At 41.5% G+C, this 20476-nt stretch overlaps 1 protein-coding gene across 2 annotated transcripts in view; it reads right to left on the reverse strand.

Annotated features, from left to right (window-relative positions):
• The window catches only part of coro7 (coronin 7), a 97695-nt gene that overhangs the window by 48907 nt on the left and 28312 nt on the right, over positions 1 to 20476 (reverse strand). For both annotated transcript variants that reach the window (XR_009119530.1, XM_058048780.1), the window contains exons 8-9: positions 19948 to 20031; positions 19786 to 19868 (exon numbers count right to left, since the gene is read on the reverse strand). Coding sequence is in view for 1 of the 2 variants with exons in the window: in XM_058048780.1 (XP_057904763.1) it covers positions 19786 to 19868; positions 19948 to 20031 (167 nt within the window). In the remaining variant the exon portion in view is untranslated. The remainder of the gene's footprint in view (positions 1 to 19785; positions 19869 to 19947; positions 20032 to 20476) is intronic.

The raw sequence follows: 20476 nt of genomic DNA on the forward strand, positions 1-20476 counted from the left end.
GGAATTTAAAAAAACAAAACAAAATAATAATAAAAAAATATCTCGAAAATGTAGCACTTTTTCCACCTGATTTCACATTTTTTGTCCTATCTTTCACCCTGGACTGGTGGCCAGCCAATCACAGGGCACATATAGACAAACAACCATTCACACTCACATTCATACCTATGGACAATTTGGAGTCGCCAATTAACCTAGCATGTTTTTCGAATGTGGGAGGAAACCGGAGTACCCGGAGAAAACCCATGGAATTGAACTCAGGTCTCTCAGCTGTGAGGCCTACGTGATAACCACTCGTCCGCTGTGAAGCCTGCTAATTTTACTCATTCATTCATTCATTCATTTTCTACCGCTTATCCTCACGAGGGTCGCGGGGGATGCTGGAGCCTATCCCAGCTGTCTTCGGGCGAGAGGCGGGGTACACCCTGGACTGGTGGCCAGCCAATCACAGGGCACATATAGACAAACAACCATTCACACTCACATTCATACCTATGGACAATTTGGAGTCACCAATTAACCTAGCATGTTTTTGGAATGTGGGAGGAAACCGGAGTACCCGGAAAAAACCCACGCATGCACGGGGAGAACATGCAAACTCCACACAGAGATGGTGTATAGAGGGTGGAATTGAACCCGAGTCTCCTAGCTGTGAGGTCTGCGCGCTAACCACACGACCGCTGTGCAGCCCAGCAATGCAAGGCGATGTAGTACAAATTAAGTGAGTATAATATAAATTTGCATTTGCTTTCATTGTTGCACTCCTACTACTACTAGTAGTAATACTACTAGGACACACTAACGCTGGTTGACTTCTAAGTTGTCATTTCAAAACAAACCTTTTTTTAAAAAATACTACTGAGGTTATTTATGTGTTCTTTCAAGGTGTGAAGAAGGTCTTGGAATTTGTCTTTAGGGCAAACTGGAAATGGAGCTTATAAGATTGCAAAGCGTGGAGAGGTGGTTAACCTTTGCAAATGACTGGCAGGTAAAGCTTTACGAGCACGTTTATAAAGCTCCACCATACCCAGGCTGACCACCCGGGTGTTTTGTTTTTTTTTTTTACGGCTGCTGGTAGGGGAATGAAAACAGCATGCAAACAAACACATAAACACACCTCCCAGTATAAAAAACAGGCCCCACCGAGTCACTTTGCTCACAGAAGACAAACCTCCCAGAAATAAAAAGACAATGTACCCCCCCAGTGGGACGGGGGGTTGTAACTTTGGGTACTTCCGTTGCGTTACTGTTCTAGTCTGTGGCTCCAGGTAAAGAAAAAACACGCAGGTGATGTCATGCTGAAGTCATGCGGCTTGAAACAAGGCGTGCGTGTCGTGCTGCACACGAAGGCATCTGTAAATGTTCATGTGTGGAAAAAGGTGTGCTTCTTTCCTTAAAACAGAGTTTCTTTTCTCTCTGGAACTTGCTGGATGTCAGCCAACCTCACAAAGACCACTCAAAGCGCCTCATTGTAGCCCCCCCATGCACCCTGCACTCAATTATCAACCTTTTGGGAGGAAATCAACAACACTTTGTTGCTTTAATTCACTCCGCAAGGCAATGACAACCTAAAAGTGAAGGTAAGCGTGTTGGCGCTATTTCAACGTGCAGCCCCCGTCTTACTGACAGTCTGATGGAAAACAGCAGTAAAACACAGTAATGTGTTGTTAAACAAGCAGGCTCCCATACTCCCGGCTTGTATTCCACGTAGGAAAAACATCTTTCACGCTAAAACATGCAAGTTTGAAGCTCCGCACTCACACTCAGCAGCAGGGAGCTTTCGGTGCTAAACTGCTAAGTGGGAAGAAGAAATTGTCAGCTTCCTGGTTCCCACATGATTACTGAAGACGGGAGCTTCCAAAGTGCAGCCTGGGGGGGCATTTTGCAACACGCAGCTCATCTATTATTGGCCCTCGGCACTCAAAACTGCTCATGTTAGAATATTGTACAAAACAAAACAAATGCCTAAAATTACGCATAAAATGTCAAATCTTGGAGGCGCACTCACACAAAACAGCTTCATGTCACATTTCCAATACACTAATCCCTCGTTTATCACAGCTAATCGGTTCCAGAGATGACTGTGATAAGTGAATTTCCACAAAGTAGGACCACATGGCCACATAAATATTTTTATAGTTCAAGTATAAAAACCAACTTTCATTGTTTTTAACATTATTAGAGCCTTCTGGACATGAAATAACATCCCTATATTCACCTTTACGCTCCAATTACCCAATATAGTAGACATAATAACAAAAAATAAGACAAAGAAAACCTGTTTATGACCTTCTAATTATAGGTTTTAACATTATTAGAGCCCTTTACACATGAAATAACACCCCTATAGTCACCTTTACACTCCGATTACCCAATATAGTAGACATAATAACAGAAGATAAGACAAAGAAAACCTGTTTATGACCTTGTAATTACAGGTTTTAACATTATTAGAGCCCTTTACACATGAAATAACACCCCTATAGTCACCTTTACACTCCAATTAACCAATATAGTAAACATAACAGAAAATAAGACAAAGAAAACCTGTTTATGACCTCCTAATTACAGTTTTTAACATTATTAGAGCCCTTTAGGCATGAAATAACACCCCTATAGTCACCTTTACACTCCAATTAACCAATATAGTAGATATAACAGAAAATAAGACAAAGAAAACCTGTTTATGACCTTCTAATTTCAGGTTTTAATATTATTAGAGCCCTGTAGACATGACATAACAACCCTACAGTCACCTTTACACTCCTATTATCCAATATAGTAGACATAATAACAGAAAGTAAGACAAAGAAAACCTGTAATTACAGGTTTTAACATTATTAGAGCCCTTTAGACATGAAATAACACCCCTATAGTCATCTTTTCACTCTATTAACCAATATAAGAGACATAATAAGAGGAAATATGATGTATACGACATTAATAAGACTTGTGCTCATGTGTATTGCGTAAATGTGTGAGCACAGAAATCCTGTTGACAACCCTCTAAATACAATTTTTAGCATTATTAGAGCCCTCTAGACATGAAATAGCACCCCTACAATCACATTTACACTCCTATTATTCATTGTTTATAACACATTGCTCTACTCTTATGCTGCAGGGCCTTGAGACGACAGCTGGCAAGCTAGCAGGTTAGCTATTTAATTAGTGAGCTAATGAGCTACATTAAATTAAATGAAGAAAAATGGCCACGTAACGAGGGAGCGATAATGGAACCATGATATTGTGAGTGGGGGTCTGTGGGGTGTTTTTGAGATAACAAAAATGTACCTAAAAAGTTTGCCCCAATTAGCGTACATTACCCCGTTAGCTTACAATTGCCGCTTTTTACTTCACCGGTTTGCAAACGCAGCACGGCCGACCTCCCAGCAACCCCAAAGCCTGGCACCGACCTCGGCCAAGCACCTTCACGGTCTGCAGACCGGGCCGAGAGATGAAGTGGACTCATCGCAACGCGCAGAAATGATTGCATAGAAGTAATCCAACATGGCACAGTTTGAACATTCATTCTTCCACGTGGCTGCACGCTAATAAACACCATCCTGACTTCCAACCCCACAGGAGGAGGAGAAGAGCTGAGTCGGGGGGAAAGAAGAAGCAGCAGTTTGTTTTTAGAAGCTGCTTCTCGAGCTCCATTTGTTGGCGCTTCTTTCCCTGCCGCACATTCCGCCTTGGCTGGCTATGAATCTTCCCAAAGAAGCCATAACACACGAGCTGCAGTTCCTCCTGCGGCATGTAAACTTAGATATTGTGGTGTATTTGTCAGAAAAAATAATAGCTCATATTTGAGCACATTTTTAGATATTTTTAAAATAAACACTTTTAAAACTTGTTTATGAGAACTAATTGGTTCCAAAGCTGACTATCACAAGTGAATTCCTGCTATATGTTTGTAGTTAAAGCATAGAAAACCTTCTAAATCCACTTTTTAAACAAACTAACAAACTTTTTACCCAATATAGTGGACATAATAACAGAAGATACAACCAAGAAAATCTGTTTATGACCTTCTAATTACAGGTTTTAACATTATTAGAGCCCTATAAACATGAAGTAACACCCCTATAGTCACATTTACACTCATATTACCCAATATGGTAAACATAATAACAGAAGATAAGACAAAGAAAACCTGTTTATGACCTTCTAATTACAGGTTTTTAACATTATTAGAGCCCTACAGACATGAAGTAACACCCCTATAGTCACCTTTACACTCCTATTACCCAATATAGTGGGCATAATAACAGAAGATAAAACCAAAAAAATCTGTTTATGACCTTCCAATTACAGGTTTTAACATTATTAGAGCCCTGTAGACATGAAATAACACCCCTATAGTCACCTTTACGCTCCTATAACCAATATAGTAGATATAATAACAGAAGCTAAGACAAAGAAACCCTGTTTATGACCTTCTAATTACAACTTTAAACATAATTAGAGCTCTATAGACATGAAATAACAACCCTACAGTCACCTTTACACTCCTATTACCCAATATAGTAGACATAATAACAAAAGATAAAACCAATAAAACCTGTTTATGACCTTCTAATTACAGGTTTTAACATTATTAGAGCCCGACAGACATTAAGTAACACCCCTATAGTCACCTTCACACTCCTATAACCCAATATAGTAGACATAATAGCAGAAGTTAAGACAAACAAAGCCTGTTTATGACCAGGTTTTAACATTATTAGAGCCCTGTAGACATGAAATAACACCCCTATAGTCACATTTACACTCGTATTAACCAACATAGGAGACATAATAAGAGGAAATATGATGTATAAGGCATTAATAAGTGTTCATGTGTATTGCGTAAATGTGTGCCAGTGGCGCTTTGGGGTTGAGAGTAGCGTCTAATGATGGTAGAGTCGTAGTCTATCTTGCTATTCTGCCAACAATGTGTCAAATCTACATGTACAGTAGATCTGCTGTCCGGAAGGTAATTAAGGTGAATGTTATCTTGAATAAATATCTGAAAAATATCTCAGTCAGGCCAAAGCAAAGCTTTCTTACCTCACGTGGCCTTTTTGCTTTGACAAAAAGAGAAACCAGCTGTGCTGACGAGAAGAGAGCAGCTGTTTTTACCGCCACACGTTGCAAACGCCAGAGGCAACCTTTTTAAAAACTCCACTTCCAGCTGTCACACTAACCCTTCCGTGCAACAATGCTAACTTGTTTGTAGCTGTACGTGTGATGTGTATGTATACAGTATACAGGCTAATACTGCTAATACTGGATGCTTATTTTAACATACAGACTATCTGCTGTGCTCTCTGTATATATATGTGCTGATACAGTTGCTAAAGCTCATGTTTACATACATGCAGTACATGCATGTGATGCACACCTTGACGATAGACATTGCTGTAGAAACAAGAAACATCTAAATTTTACTGAAGAACCCGCCCCCCCAGCCTAAATGCTAAATGATGGCTGTCAGGACATAATGGCGGGCTCAAACTGAGACCCCTTGACCCCTGGCTTGTCAACTCTGACCTTGCAGGAACTTTCGGCTCACAAACACCTGCTTTTCAGCCAACAACTGCTCCAAATAAGAGGGTTAGGGGGTGAGGGGACACACACACACACACACATACATACACTACCCCCCCCCCCCCCCCCCCAGACTAATCCTGTCCATAGGAAGGGTCTGGACAGTCCCAAGTGTGTGGAAGCTGATTAGTGTTGAGTAGCAGAGCAGCATAGGGGTCATTTTTACAAGCTGATGTCTGCTAATTAGTAGCTTTGTTTATGCGTGCTGATTGGACAGAGCTAATCAAGCACACCCGCCATGTGCGGGCTCTGGTGCCTATTGTCCAAACTGTGTCGCTAGCTAGCTCACTTTTTTTGGAGTTGTGCACATCATCCACAATCATTTACAAACATACGTCTTTCTCTTTTCTGTGTCTTTTAAAGACATAAATATATCAAAAATATTTGAAAATATGAATGTAAAGGTGACTGTAGGGGTGTTATTTCATGTCTAGAGGGCTCTAATAATGTTAAAACCCATATTTGGGTAAACCACCCCAAATGTGTCTTATTTCCTCATATTATGTCCACTAATTTGACTGTAAACATGTTTATTATGTCTTATTTTCGCTTAGTATGTCTATTATAATGGGCCACAGGAGTGTAAAGATGACTATAGGGGTGTTATTTCATGTCTAGAGGTCTCTAAGAATGTTAAAAAGCATATTTAGAAGGTGCTAAACATGTTTATTATGTCTTATTTTCTCTTAGTAAGTCTACTATAATGTGTCATAGGAGTGTAAAGGTGACTATAGGGGTGTTATTTCATGTCTAGAGGTCTCTAAGAATGTTAAAAAGCATATTTAGAAGGTGGTAAACATGTTTATTATGTCTTATTTTCGCTTAGTATGTCTACTATAATGGGTCATAGGAGTGTAAAGATGACTATAGGGGTGTTATTTCATGTCTAGAGGTCTCTAAGAATGTTAAAAAGCATATTTAGAAGGTGCTAAACATGTTTATTATGTCTTATTTTCTCTTAGTAAGTCTACTATAATGTGTCATAGGAGTGTAAAGGTGACTATAGGGGTGTTATTTCATGTCTAGAGGTCTCTAAGAATGTTAAAAAGCATATTTAGAAGGTGGTAAACATGTTTATTATGTCTTATTTTCGCTTAGTATGTCTACTATAATGGGTCATAGGAGTGTAAAGGTGACTATAGGGGTGTTATTTCATGTCTAGAGGTCTCTAAGAATGTTAAAAAGCATATTTAGAAGGTGGTAAACATGTTTATTATGTCTTATTTTCGCTTAGTATGTCTACTATAATGGGTCATAGGAGTGTAAAGGTGACTATAGGGGTGTTATTTCATGTCTAGAGGTCTCTAAGAATGTTAAAAAGCATATTTAGAAGGTGGTAAACATGTTTATTATGTCTTATTTTCTCTTAGTATGTCTACTATAATGTGTCATAGCAGTGTAAAGGTGACTATAGGGGTGTTATTTCATGTCTAGAGGTCTCTAAGATGTTAAAAAGCATATTTAGAAAGTGGTAAACATGTTTAATATGTCTTATTGTCTCTTAGAAGGTCTACTATAATGGGTCATAGGAGTGTAAAGGTGAATATAGGGGTGTTATTTCATGTCTAGAGGTCTCTAAGAATGTTAAAAAGCATATTTAGAAGGTGGTAAACATGTTTATTATGTCTTATTGTCTCTTAGTAGGTTTACCATAATGGGTCATAGGAGTGTAAAAGTGACTATAGGGGTGTAATTTCCTGTCTAGAGGTCTCTAATAATGATAAAAAGCCTATTTAGAAGGTTACAATGTTTCCTAGGGAAATATTCTGTTAATTAAATAAGAAATCCTACTTTTCACTTATCACAGTCAGCATTTCTCAGCATTTGTCATTCAAATACTCGTTGAGGAAAAATGATGACTCGCTATTGGTAAGAAGAATCGGGCCAGCTCCTTATGGCCTCTCGCACACTTCTGCGGGACAATTGACCAGTCTGGTTGCCGTGCCGACTGCCAAAGGTGGCTTGAAGCCACAAGCTGCTGCGGCTTTGCCAGCGTATTTCATTGTTGCCGGCTGTTGTGCCAGATGGGCAGATGCCGCACCCAGCACAGCGCCAAAGCCGCCGCCACGCTGCACAAACACAAACAGCGGCGACCCGCCGAGCAGCCTGACCACGCGTGCCTCCGTGGCCGTCTGCCAGCCCAGGCCGCGAACTTCTCAAAGGCCAGTAGCTGTCCCAAGTGGACGGGGTCAATCCGGTGGAAAGTCCGCATCGGTCCTCACTAGTAGGCCGGGGGTGTCCACACTTTTCAGTGTGGGTATGTGCAGGAAAGAGAAACTGCTGTGGAAGAACATGTGGAAGCCGTGGATGGAAGGATGGTGGAGGATGATGGATGGATCATATCAAGTCACCAAAGAAGGAAACAGCTTCATCGAGACCACACAATAAATCTTACAAGATGGAGTGAAGACCCCGAAAAAAGAAGGCAAAAAAAAAAACTTTTTGCAGTGGGGAGGGGCCGAGGGTCTTTCTCCAGTACCGCTGCATATTTTCCATTTTAAGAGATATAATTTAGGGAAACCAAGTCAAGGTCAGAAGCTGAGAAGACGGTGCCAGCACACATTCTCTCTTTCTTCCATTTCAGTCTGGCTTCCGCTTGCTTTCTCCTGCATACACTACGGAATGCTGGGAAAACGTCTGGACACCCCTGAGTGTCCACTAAGAGCAGAAAAAATGAAGTAAATAAGAAGCTTCTCCGCATACGTATGTGCTGATGTTATGAGAAGAAAAACTAGCAGGCTGCACCTGCATGGCCTCCTGCTGGGGTGCGACTCTGTTGGCTTGTGTGTTTGTGTGGGACCACTTTAGCCCTAAGAAGATTAAAAATGTTCATAAAAATAAAAAAGCTGTGGGGGTCAGGCATGTTATTGTGCAAAGCAAGTTAAGGGTGGAAGAAGAGAAGGTGGAGGACCCTTGGGGGCAGAGGGGGCCGGGGGCGGTTTGGACCCCCATTTGGGAAAGCTGTGTGGGTTTTTACTGCTTCGACATCAACGCTGCATGAAGCCCCCCCTCACCTTATTTCACTCACGTCAATTAGTCAGCCAGGAATTGTGTGCATGTTTTGTGCAGTGCTGGGGGGGGACAAGGAGCAGTGAATTGGAGAAGGTGGGCTGTCAGGACTTGAGAGATGAAGACGTGTGAGAGGACTTTTGTACCTTTCCTGTCTTTATGCTTTCTGCAAACACTGCAGAGCCTTTTTTTCTTCTTTTTTTTATTAAAAAAAAAATTATTCATCCCCGTGCATGCGTGGGTTTTCTCCGGGTTTCCTCCCACATTCCAAAAACATGCTAGGTTAATTGGCGACTCCAAATTGTCCATAGGTATGAATGTGAGTGTGAATGGTTGTTTGTCTATATGTGCCCTGTGATTGGCTGGCCACCAGTCCAGGGTGTACCCCGCCTCTCGCCCGAAGACAGCTAGGTTAGGCTCCAGCACCCCCATGACCCTCATGAGGATAAGCGGTAGAAAATGAATGAATGTCTGTAACCGATGAAATGGATTTACATGATCTTATATGGGAAAATTTTGGTTTGGTTAGAGTCTGTTTTGATTTGAGTCGGATCTTCTGGAAGCGATGAATGATGTTAACCAAGGCACTGCTGTATTTTCTGTTTTTGTTTGAGTCGGCTCTTCTGGAAGAGATGAATGATTGGCTACCAGTCCAGGGTGTACCCCGCCTCTCGCCCAAAGACAGCTGGGATAGGCTCCAGCAGCTCCCCCCGCGACCCTTGTGAGGATAAGCAGCTGAAAAGGAATGAATGAATGTCTGTAACCGATGAAATGGATTTACGTGATCTTATATGGGAAAATTTGCGTTGGTTAGAGTCTGTTTTGGTTTGAGTCGGATCTTCTGGAAGAGATGAATGATTGGCTACCAGTCCAGGGTGTACCCCACCTCTTGCCTGAAGACAGCTGGGATAGGCTCCAGCAGCTTCCCCCGCGACCCTTGTGAGGATAAGCGGTAGAAAATGAATGAATGAATGAATGTCTGTAACCAATTAAATGGATTTACATGATCTAAAAATGGGAAAATTTGCTTTGGTTAGAGTCTGTTTTGGTTTGAGTCGGATCTTCTGGAAGAGATGAATGATGTTAACCAAGGCACTGCTGTATTTTTTAAAGAAAAACAGGACAGAAATTGTTTTTTAAAAAAATGGGATAGGCTCCAGCACCCCCGTGGCCCTTGTGAGGATAAGCGGTAGAAAATGAATGAATGAATGTTTGTAACCGATGAAATGGATTTACATGATCTTAAATGGGAAAAGTTGCTTTGGTTAGAGTCTGTTTTGGTTTGAGTCGGATCTTCTGGAAGAGATGAATGATGTTAACCAAGGCACTGCTGTATTTTCTAAAGAAAAACAGGACAGAAATTATTTTTAATAAAAATGGGATAGGCTCCAGCACCCCCGCGGCACTTGTGAGGCTAAGCGGTAGAAAATGAATGAATGAATGAATGTTTGTAACCGATTAAATGGATTTCCATGATCTTATATGGGAACATTTGCTTTGGTTAGAGTCTGTTTTGGTTTGAGTCGGATCTTCTGGAAGAGATGAATGATGTTAACCAAGGCACTGCTGTATTTTCTCAAGAAAAACAGGACAGAAATTGTTTTTAAAAAAATGGGATAGGCTCCAGCACCCCCCGCAGCCCTTGTGAGGATAAGCGGTAGAAAATGAACGAATTAATGAATGAATGATTTAAAGAACACACAAGACATTCTTCCTTTAAATCAAGTCATATAATACTACTACTACTACTACTAATAATAATAATAATAATAATCATCATCATCATAAATAGGGGAAGAAATGCTGAGTAATTAAACAATAACAATCAAGAAGAAATACACACACGTGTGTAACCGAGGTCAGAAAGAACCTTCATGACTGAGAAGCTTTTGTTTTGAAATGTGCCGTGACAAGAAGCTTCTGCAAGGCCATGAACCTTCTCATGGGGGCTTTGTTCCTTCATCTGCTGCTGTGTGAGATGCAGGTGTGTCACGTATAGCGGGCCGACCGTGAGATGGAGGACCATCCTGCATTCCTAGCAGCAATGGAGGACGGTCAGTCTTTGACACACTTGCAGGCAAAGACAGCTTTTCCAAATAGAGCGTAGCCAAAGAGCATTCATCATCAGCTCTGACAAGCTCTCCGTGCATTTCTTATGTGATGCATTCAAGCACCACATCTTGCTGAATGCCGCTCGGAAAGGGTCAGGTCTAACTGTGAGGGTTAAAGAGCAACTTTTCCACAAAAATCCTCCGGTAAAAAAAATCAGAGTACAAAAGTCCAAGCTTCACTTGTTCCTCACACACAAAGATGGACGACTGCTGGCTCTTTCATGTACGGGACCAGGGTGCGTCCTCGGGGGGAACGGTCCAGCCTTTCAGCAACACTGGGCTGGAACGACACTAACTTGACGGCCCAGTGGCCATATATAGATTTACACGTACGCTGCACGCGTTTGAGGCCACTTTGTGGGAAGTCAAGGGAGCAGGAAGGCCTTTTCTTCTTGGAACTGCCAACAATTTCACTCATTCACCAAACACCACAACACAGACCGTCACTCCCCTCGCCAAGCCACACAGCGCCTCTTTTGCAACACTACACCCCCCCCCCCCCAAAAAAAAATGCATGAACACCCCTGCATTTGACACACACAATCTCACTGGAGGGAAAAGATGGAGACTAGAGGGAAAAGATGGGGTCTAGCAGGGAAAGATGGGGACTAACGGGGAAAGATGGGGTCTACCAGGGAAAAATGGGGACTAGTGGGATTAAGATGGGGACTAGCGGGGAAAAGATGGGGACTAGCGGGGAAAGATGGGGACTAGAGGGAAAAGATGGGGTCTAGCAGGGAAAGATGGGGACTAGTGGGATCAAGATGGGAACTAAAGGGGAAAGATGGGGTCTAGCAGGGGAAAATGGGGACTAGTGGGATTGAGATGGGGACTAACAGGGAAAGATGGGGTCTAGCAGGGAAAGATGGGGACTAGTGGGATTAAGATGGGGACTAACGGGGAAAGATGGGGTCTAGCAGGGAAAAATGGGGACGAGTGGGATTAAGATGGGGACTAGCGGGGAAAAGATGGGGACTAGCGGGGAAAAGATGGGGACTAGAGGGAAAAGATGGGGACTAGTGGGATTAAGATGGGGACTAACGGGGAAAGATGGGGTCTAGCGGGGAAAAGATGGGGACTAGTGGGGTTAAGATGGGGACTAACGGGGAAAGATGGGGTCTAGCAGGGAAAACTGGGGACTACCAGGGAAAGATGGGGACTAGAGGGGTTAAGATGGCGACTCATAGGGAAAAGATGGGGACTAGCGGAGAAAGATGGGGACTAGAGGTAAAATATGGGGACTAGTGGGATTAAGATGGGGACTAACGGGGAAAGATGGGGTCTAGCAGGGAAAAATGGGGACTAGTGGGGAAACTGGGGACTACCAGGGAAAGATGGGGACTAGAGGGGTTAAGATGGTGACTAACAGGGAAGGATGGGGTCTAGCAGGGAAAGATGGGGACTAGTGAGGTTAAGATGGGGACAAGCAAGGTTAAGATGGGGACTAGCAGGCAAAAGATGGGGACAAGTGGGGAAAAATGGGGACAGGTGGGGACAAGTGGGGACAGATGGGTACTACTGGTTGCTTTTTCAAGACATCACAGTTGATTATGAAAGAATGGAAATGTTCCAGAATGAAAGTGACGATGGAAAAAATCAATCTGGGAGATGGATTTATGATTGTGCAGTTGTGATTTGAGGCTTGGCTGAAGTATTTATAGAAATATTGTAAATACATAAATATTTTTGAGCTTGATCAGTCAGACCAGTGTACTGCAGTACTTGTCATATTTGGATCAAACCACAGCTGCCAGGCAGTGATTGCTAAAAGGCTACTTGGCTGCTCTTCATTCACTCTCCTGTTGGAACAAACCTCGGAATGGATTGCTGATTGTGCTGTTTTTTTGGAAGGAAAAAGGATAACTTTATTTAGCTGAATATCTTTCGAAACTAAGCGTTTTGGCCTGCGCCGTGCTTTGTCAACGCCACCTGAACAGACAAATAGAATAGAGCAAACTGGCCAATAGAAATGCAATATATTATAACACTAACCTCACAAAGTAAATATGTCAAAACTCCTCTTATAGAGCGTGAATGGAAGCTAACAAGGTTAGCTAAGTTTAGCAGAGCATGCCAGTTTCATTTTATATTATTTTATTCACTAACCCAAAAAGCACACCAGCCTCACACTACACTGGTACAATAAGCATAAAAGTAAAAAAAAAGCATCATGGCGGCATTAAAAAAAAAAAAGTGCGTGAGTGTCTTAGAAATCCAGAAAACAGAATGCGGGTGGAAAAAATGAAGAGCGACAAGATAATTAGGAAACAAATGAGGCAGTTAGGAATATTTTCATCACCCTGACTAAATGGCGTCTGGAAACCGTCAGTGCGGATCTGATGCAATCCTCGATCCCTCATGGCGGGGCAACCACTCATCCAATTTGAATCCTTTTTTTAATGTTTTTCACAATTTTTTGCCTTTTTTAAACTTTATATTTTTACTTTTCGGCTTTTTTATGTTCTTTTTTTATTATTCTATTTTATATAATTGTTTTACCCCTCTATTTTTATTATCTTCCATTTTCCCTTCTTTTTAAAACCATTTTTAAAGCTTTTTTGTGCCCTTAAAGCAGTGTGGGCTCCTGTTTTTTTATGTTGTTTTATCTTTTTATTCTATTCTATATGCTTGTTTTATCCTTCTATTTTTATTATCTTCCATTTCCCCTTTTTTTAAAACCTTTTTTTAAGTTTTTTTGTGCCCTGAAAGCAGTGTGGGCTCCTGTTTTTTATGTTCTTTTATCTTTTTATTCTATTCTATGTCCTTGTTTTATCCTTGAATTTTTATTATCTTCCATTTCCCCTTTTTTTAAAACCCTTTTTAAGCTTTTTTGTGCCCTGAAAGCAGCGTGGGCTCCTGTTTTTTATGTTCTTTTATCTTTTTATTCTATTCTATATCCTTGTTTTACACCTCTATTTTTATTATCTTCCATTTTCCCTTCTTTTTAAAACCATTTTTAAGATTTTTTGAGCCCTGAAAGCAGCGTGGGCTCCTGTTTTTATGTTCTTTTATCTTTTTATTCTATTCTATATCCTTCTTTTATCCTTCTATTTTTATTCACTTATTTTTAAAACCCTTTTTAAAGCTTTTTTGTGCCCTGAAAGCAGCGTGGGCTCCTGTTTTTTATGTTCTTTTATCTTTTTATTCTATTCTATATCCTCGTTTTACCCCTCTATTTTTATTATCTTCCATTTCAACTTATTTTCAAAACCCTTTTTTAAGCTTTTTTGTGTCCTGAAAGCAGCGTGGGCTCCTGTATGCGTCCCCCATCCAGCATACTTGAGTATATTTGTCTAAATAGTACAGTATGTGTTTCCCTGGAGTTGGATGAAATGACATGTGCAGCTGCAAGTTATGCTATTTCTTTTGCGTGCAGGATGGACGGAAAGTTTGGACGGACAAAAACAGAGTCCAGCTCGGCGCGGCAAACCTTAACCGCAGCGTCCCGCAGACAACGCATGACGGCTCGCTCATCATCATCATCATCATCATCATGCTTCCATGTCGCATCCAAACCGCAGAAGAAAATTGAAGAGAAGGTGAATGGAAAAGACAATAAAAGGAGCTACAAGGTAAAATGGAGAAACTTTCCGCACCCCCCCTTTTTGAACCCCCCCTCATATGTGGCAAGTTCACAACAAAAAGGTCTTTCTAATCCCTGGAGTAGCGAGTGCATACCTGTGGGATGAAACCAAAGCCTTCTGTGAATTGTATGAAACATCCATGCCAAACACTCCACATCCTTCCATGTGTGGCTTTTTTTTTTCTTTCACCAGTCCTCAAATGCTTTATTAGCTTTTGCATTCAAACGGAAAAACAATTCTGTTTCAAATTTCATCCTCCTCCAAGACATTTTAACTCGACATGGATCTCGAAAAGTACATAGCAACTTACGGATATCATTTGTACTAGGTGACACTCTGTGTGTATATGCTAGCGGCCCCACCTCCTCCCTCCGAGACAAAGAGACTGCATGACTGACAACAGGGCTCGCTACGTTCATGCCGTTGATCGAAAAAAAATAAATAAATAAACGCGCCAAAGTGCTGGAAGCGATGCACAGAGTGAATCCGCTTCCTGCCTGTTTGGAGGTAAACAGACACGCATGCACATGGCAATATGCTGACCATTTGATTTTCAATTGTTGCCTGATTAATGAATGTATTGTCAGGTTTGTTGTCAGTGTCTTATCACCTCGTACTTCGGTAAGTGACAAAAATTTTAAAATAAAAATAAGGCGGCACGGTGGTCTAGGGGTTAGCGCACAGACCTCACAGCTAGGAGACCAGGGTTCAATTCCACCCTCGGGCATCTCTGTGTGGAGTTTGCATGTTCTCCCCGTGCATGCGTGGGTTTTCTCCGGGTACTCCGGTTTCCTCCCACATTCCAAAAACATGCTAGGTTAATTGGCGACTCCAAATTGTCCATAGGTATGAATGTGAGTGTGAATGGTTGTTTGTCTATGTGTGCCCTGTGATTGGCTGGCGACCAGTCCAGGGTGTACCCCGCCTTACGCCCGAAGACAGCTGGGATAGGCTCCGGCACCCCCCGCGACCCTCGTGAGGAAAAAGCGGTAGAAAATGAATAAAAATAAAAATAAAAATAAAAATAAAAATAAAAATAAAAATAAAAATAAAAATAAAAATAAAAATAAAAATAAAAATAAAAATAAAAATAAAAATAAAAATAAAAATAAAAATAAAAATAAAAATAAAAATACTATATTAGGAAAGCAGGAAGTGAACAAATGTAACAGTTACTGATTGTAAAAGTACCAGATGGAGGGGTAGGATTTAATAAGCTTTGCTTCTTCCTACTCCTTTTGGACATGTGGAACTGTGAACTGATTATGGGATGCATTCAATTGTAATCTGATGCATGTTCAAATGAAATAAAACCATTACCATTATTATTACGTGCATTCTTAGTTGCCTCTTCTTATCTGTTTGGATATCTTTAGAAGTCTCACATAAGCATAGTGGATGAAGGGCCAAAATAAGTGAGCACCCGCGTGTGCCCCCAATGTGGACACCCCTGCACTATGGTGGGATGTAACAGACTTGTAGTAATGCTACAATCTTGCACCTCTAAAAATGGGTTTCTTTTTTTAACATCCCCTTTTTCCGGTCAATCGTCCCTCACCCTCCCCCTCAATCCCAAAGTCAACCCCCCAAATGGCTAACAGACGCACGTTTGATCTGCCAGGTCGGTTTTTAAGGGAACGTGAGCGGGTGGTGCTGGGGAAGGGGACGATGACATTCAACCTGGAGCCTCAGCTTCCTGTGCCAGCATTTAACAAGAAAGAAAGTTAGCTTTTTCTCCAAAGAAGCAAGGTCAAACTTTCTTGTGTTTGGACTTTTTTTGGTTAGCAGTTCTGCAGCTGCGCCTAATCTCCGCAGGAAAGCCTTCATCTGGGACTGATTTGGGAGCCATCGAAGAAAGGGGCGAGTGTTCCGTTTTGATTAAAGGGGTGGGAGCCTGGCTCAATTACACCCCATGACTGCGCCCTGCTCTCTGTCAGGCATGACCCTGCTAGCAAAACACACAGAAATAGATTGTCCATAGAATGAAGGAGGGGAAGGGAGGGAGCATCACACCTGGTTGGCTCCCTTCTGTCCTCCTTTCCTTCACTTAACATCTCAGTCTGTCAGCGCTGGGCGGCCTTCTTTGTCTAACCTGTGACGGGGTTGGGAAAACATTTGGGGCCCGTACGGGACCGTGTGTCCCTTTCGACTCGGCCTCGGCAAGCATCAAATGGACGGTTAAGACACAAGCGTCCCTTAAGAGCATCTTGAAAGGCAGGGGTTTTAAAACCTAAGACCAGGACCCACATTTTCCAAGGCTCATTAAGTCCTGACCCACTTTTATTTATTTATTTATACTTTTATTGACGTTTTTTTTTAGATTTTTTCATTTTATTTTTTATAAGTCTTATTTTTTACCTTATTTTAACCTTTTATTGAAGTAATTTTTAGATTTTTTTTATACTTTTAGACTAGTCTGTTATTTAATTATAACTTTTAATAATAAATTAAATAGTAATTTTATTATTTAGTAATTTAATACATATTTAACATAGTTTTACTTTTAAAAAATGTATTTATGTTTTTATACTATACTACTATACTATACTACTAAGTATTTGTAATCATGACATTTTCACACTTCTATCCAAGTAATTCATTCATTTTCTACCACTTTTTCCTCACGAGGGTCGCAGGGGTGCTGGAGCCTATCCCAGCTGTCTTCGGGCGAGAGGCGGGGTACACCCTGGACTGGTCGCCAGCCAATCACAGGGCACATATAGACAAACAACCATTCACACTCACATTCATACCTATGGACAATTTGGAGTCGCCAATTAACCTAGCATGTTTTTGGAATGTGGGAGGAAACCGGAGTACCCGGAGAAAACCCACGCATGCACGGGGAGAACATGCAAACTCCACACAGAGATGGCCGAGGGTGGAATTGAACCCTGGTCTCCTAGCTGTGAGGTCTGCGTGCTAACCACTCGTCCGCCGTGTCGCCCTTATCCAAGTAATTGATTTATTTTATTTATTATTCATTCATTCATTTTCTACCGCTTATCGTAGGGGTGCTGGAGCCTATCCCAGCTGTCTTAGGGTGAGAGGCGAGGTACACCCTGGACTGGTCATTTTATTTATTATTGTGTATTTATTTACTGCAGCCTTTTAATAAAAATGCATATTTAAGCAAATTTTGAGGTTAAATTAAGCATTTTCAATTAAAAAAAATGGCTAAATTAAGTAAAATGTAAGGTACTCCGTCGATGCATTCAAACATGATGATTGTAGTATAGGACACTGGTCAGTAGGTCTGCATGTTCTCCCCGTTTTCTCCGGGTACTCCGGTTTCCTCCCACATTCCAAAAACATGCTAGGTTAATTGGCCACTCCAAATTGTCCATATGTATGAATGTGAGTGTGAATGGTTGTTTGTCTATATGTGCCCTGTGATTGGCTGGTCACCAGTCCAGGGTGTACCCCGCCTCTCGCCCGAAGACAGCTGGGATAGGCTCCAGCACTCCCCGCGACCCTTGTGAGGAAAAGCGGTAGAAAATGAATGAATGAATGAATGTATAGTATTGAGGAGGTATACTGTAAGAAAGATGGTGTCTGAAATGCAAGGTCTACAAGATCTACAAGAGTATGTTGTGCAAAGGCTCTCAAAGTCTTCAACATCCATTGGTTCCAAAACAACAGCACCCCTTCATTATTCTGCGTTCAAACGATTCCCCACCCAGAGTCGTATTCTCCTGACTCATGCACGGGGCCTCTCTCTGCCACCGCGCTCCAAAAAAAACAGTCCTACTGAAAACTGCGGACGCGCAAAACCTATCTCGATGCAAGCCAGCTTGCTGCTCCAATTACACCCCGCGTTTACCGCAGCCCTTTTAATTAGGAACAGGCAAGAAAAAAAAAAGAACAAATCTCTCTTTTATGCCCACTTCAGGCCTAAAATGACAGGGAGGAAATGCCCCACGGAGCATGTTGGAGCCATGCAGCACGCACAATGGCAGGCTTCAATTGGACTTGTTGAGCGTGCGCGAATAAATGTAAACAAGGTCTCCTTTTGATGGCTGCGTTTTGGCCACGCCTGCGCCGAGGCCGTGCTCAAGTTAAACAAAATGATCGTGGAGCGTGATAGACCAGCAGCTTACACACAAAACGGCCAACGGGTCAAAGCAAATGAATGGAGGCAGTGTTGTAGGGACACAAGTGCACTTTAGAACACACATCTGCTTTTTAAAGTGTGAAAACAGAACTAATGCCAAGAAAGCAGACATTTTTCCACCGTTTCCAATGTTTTCCATCGGCGACTGCATACTGAAAAAAATCAAAGATTGGATGGGCGTATTATTAGTGTCCGAACATTGTAAAAAAATAAATAAAAAATTTAAAAACAATTTTAAAAAATTAAAAAAAAAATTAAAAAATTTTTAAAAAATTAAAATAATTTTAAAACATTTTCAAAAACTTAAAAAATATTTAAAAATATTTAAAAATTAAAAAAAAAATAAAAAAATGTTTTTTAAAAATTAGAAAAATTAAAAAAAAATAAAATTAAAAAATAAATAAAATAAAAAAAAAATTTAATTAAAAAAAATTACTATAAACATTTAAAATAAAAAAAACTATATTGGGAAAGCAGGAAGTGAACAAATTCAGCTTAATTCCAGACACAACGTCATCAACCTCGCTTCTTGAGGTAGATGAAAATAGTAGTCATATGAAAATGTCGTGTTGCTGCTGGATGTTCACAGTTTGAGTGAAACCGTTCTTCCTTATCTACCTGCTGTGGAGGCGGTCCCAACAGTCAAGAAACATTGGTCTGACCTGGTTTCAACCACTCTTTGGTTAGGAGGGCTTAGCATCTCGGCTAGTTGGTTATTAATAAAAGTACATGTGCGACTAATTAAAAATACCTATTGTTCTACGTGACAGGTCTTGTCTCTCTGTTGTAGATAAGAACATCCAGAACAGATGTTCCTGACAGGAGGATGACCAAGAAGTGCAACAGCACCCATAAAGACAACCGAACCCCGACAGAAAAATCTAATTTTCTCATGTGCTTCAAAGGCCAAGTCCTAGCATCCATGGATACTTCAAAGCTGGCCAATGGCCTCCACACTCTCATTGCTGAGACATGTTGTCTCTATCGGCTTTCATGAAAATGCATGAGAAATTCATCTTCCAACTTTCCGCCGGTCCTCGGCAGCCATGTTTGGAAAAACAAACATGAGGGGAAAGGTGTCAATGTCCGTCACCACGACGTGCCGTGAAACATCACCGTGTGGCTGACAGCCAAGAAATGGCAGGAATGTCGAGGTAGAATGTCACAGCTTTTGGGAGGTCCGCGTGGCCGTCATACAGCCTGAAGAAACCTCACACGGTCTTGGACCTTCTTCTTCAAACCACACACACACACTAAATATGCCAAGCAACACACTTACAAGAACACACTGTGCACCGTACCACCACTCCAGACATACTATAAGCGCAAAAGGAGGTTGAGGGCCACCGTGGTCGCGCACGAGTGCGGTACTCACCCGCTGGATGTGCCAAAGGTCACGGAGCTCAGTGAAGAAGCCAACTTCCTGCTGTCCCAAAGCTTCACCTCACGGTTACGCATCTACACGCATCAAAACAGAAAATCAACCAAGATGCATTGTAAGAATTTTCTTTTGAGGGAAGGAATTTCACGTTCTTACCCGATCAAATCCGGTGGTGAGTAGCAGGTCATCTTTGACCCACAGGCTGCGAGAGTCTTTGTTGTTCTGCAGGCAGGTGGCGCTCTAGGAGACACAATAACAACGATCTTGATCTTGTCTTTTGTGTTGAAATGTCTCCAGCCACTGAGACGACTTGAGATTGATCATGAGTGAAGACAGATGCTTGTCTCCGGGCGGAACAAGACATGCTCTGTGTTGTTTTATTTTTGTTTGTTGATGTAGCAGACATGGCGACCTGTGTCTGCTGTGTTGCTTACATTTACCAACCGCCATCATGTAGGTTATCAAAACAGCATTGCTGGGTGGTGATTGTGATGGGTGCTTTTCACCAGTTATGAAGCACGTGATAAAAACAACAGTGACTGATGAAATAGCAGACATTTCTTTCACAGTCAGCGCTTTTATGTTCATTGTTCAGGTTTTGGCGTTTCACAATGGCCACAGAACAACTGATCTCAGGGAAGAACTGAATTTGAAACACTTATATGCTAGGACTACGTTAAAAAGC

Source organism: Doryrhamphus excisus, chromosome 15 (assembly GCF_030265055.1).
Source record: "Doryrhamphus excisus isolate RoL2022-K1 chromosome 15, RoL_Dexc_1.0, whole genome shotgun sequence".
NCBI classification, from domain to species: domain Eukaryota; kingdom Metazoa; phylum Chordata; class Actinopteri; order Syngnathiformes; family Syngnathidae; genus Doryrhamphus; species Doryrhamphus excisus.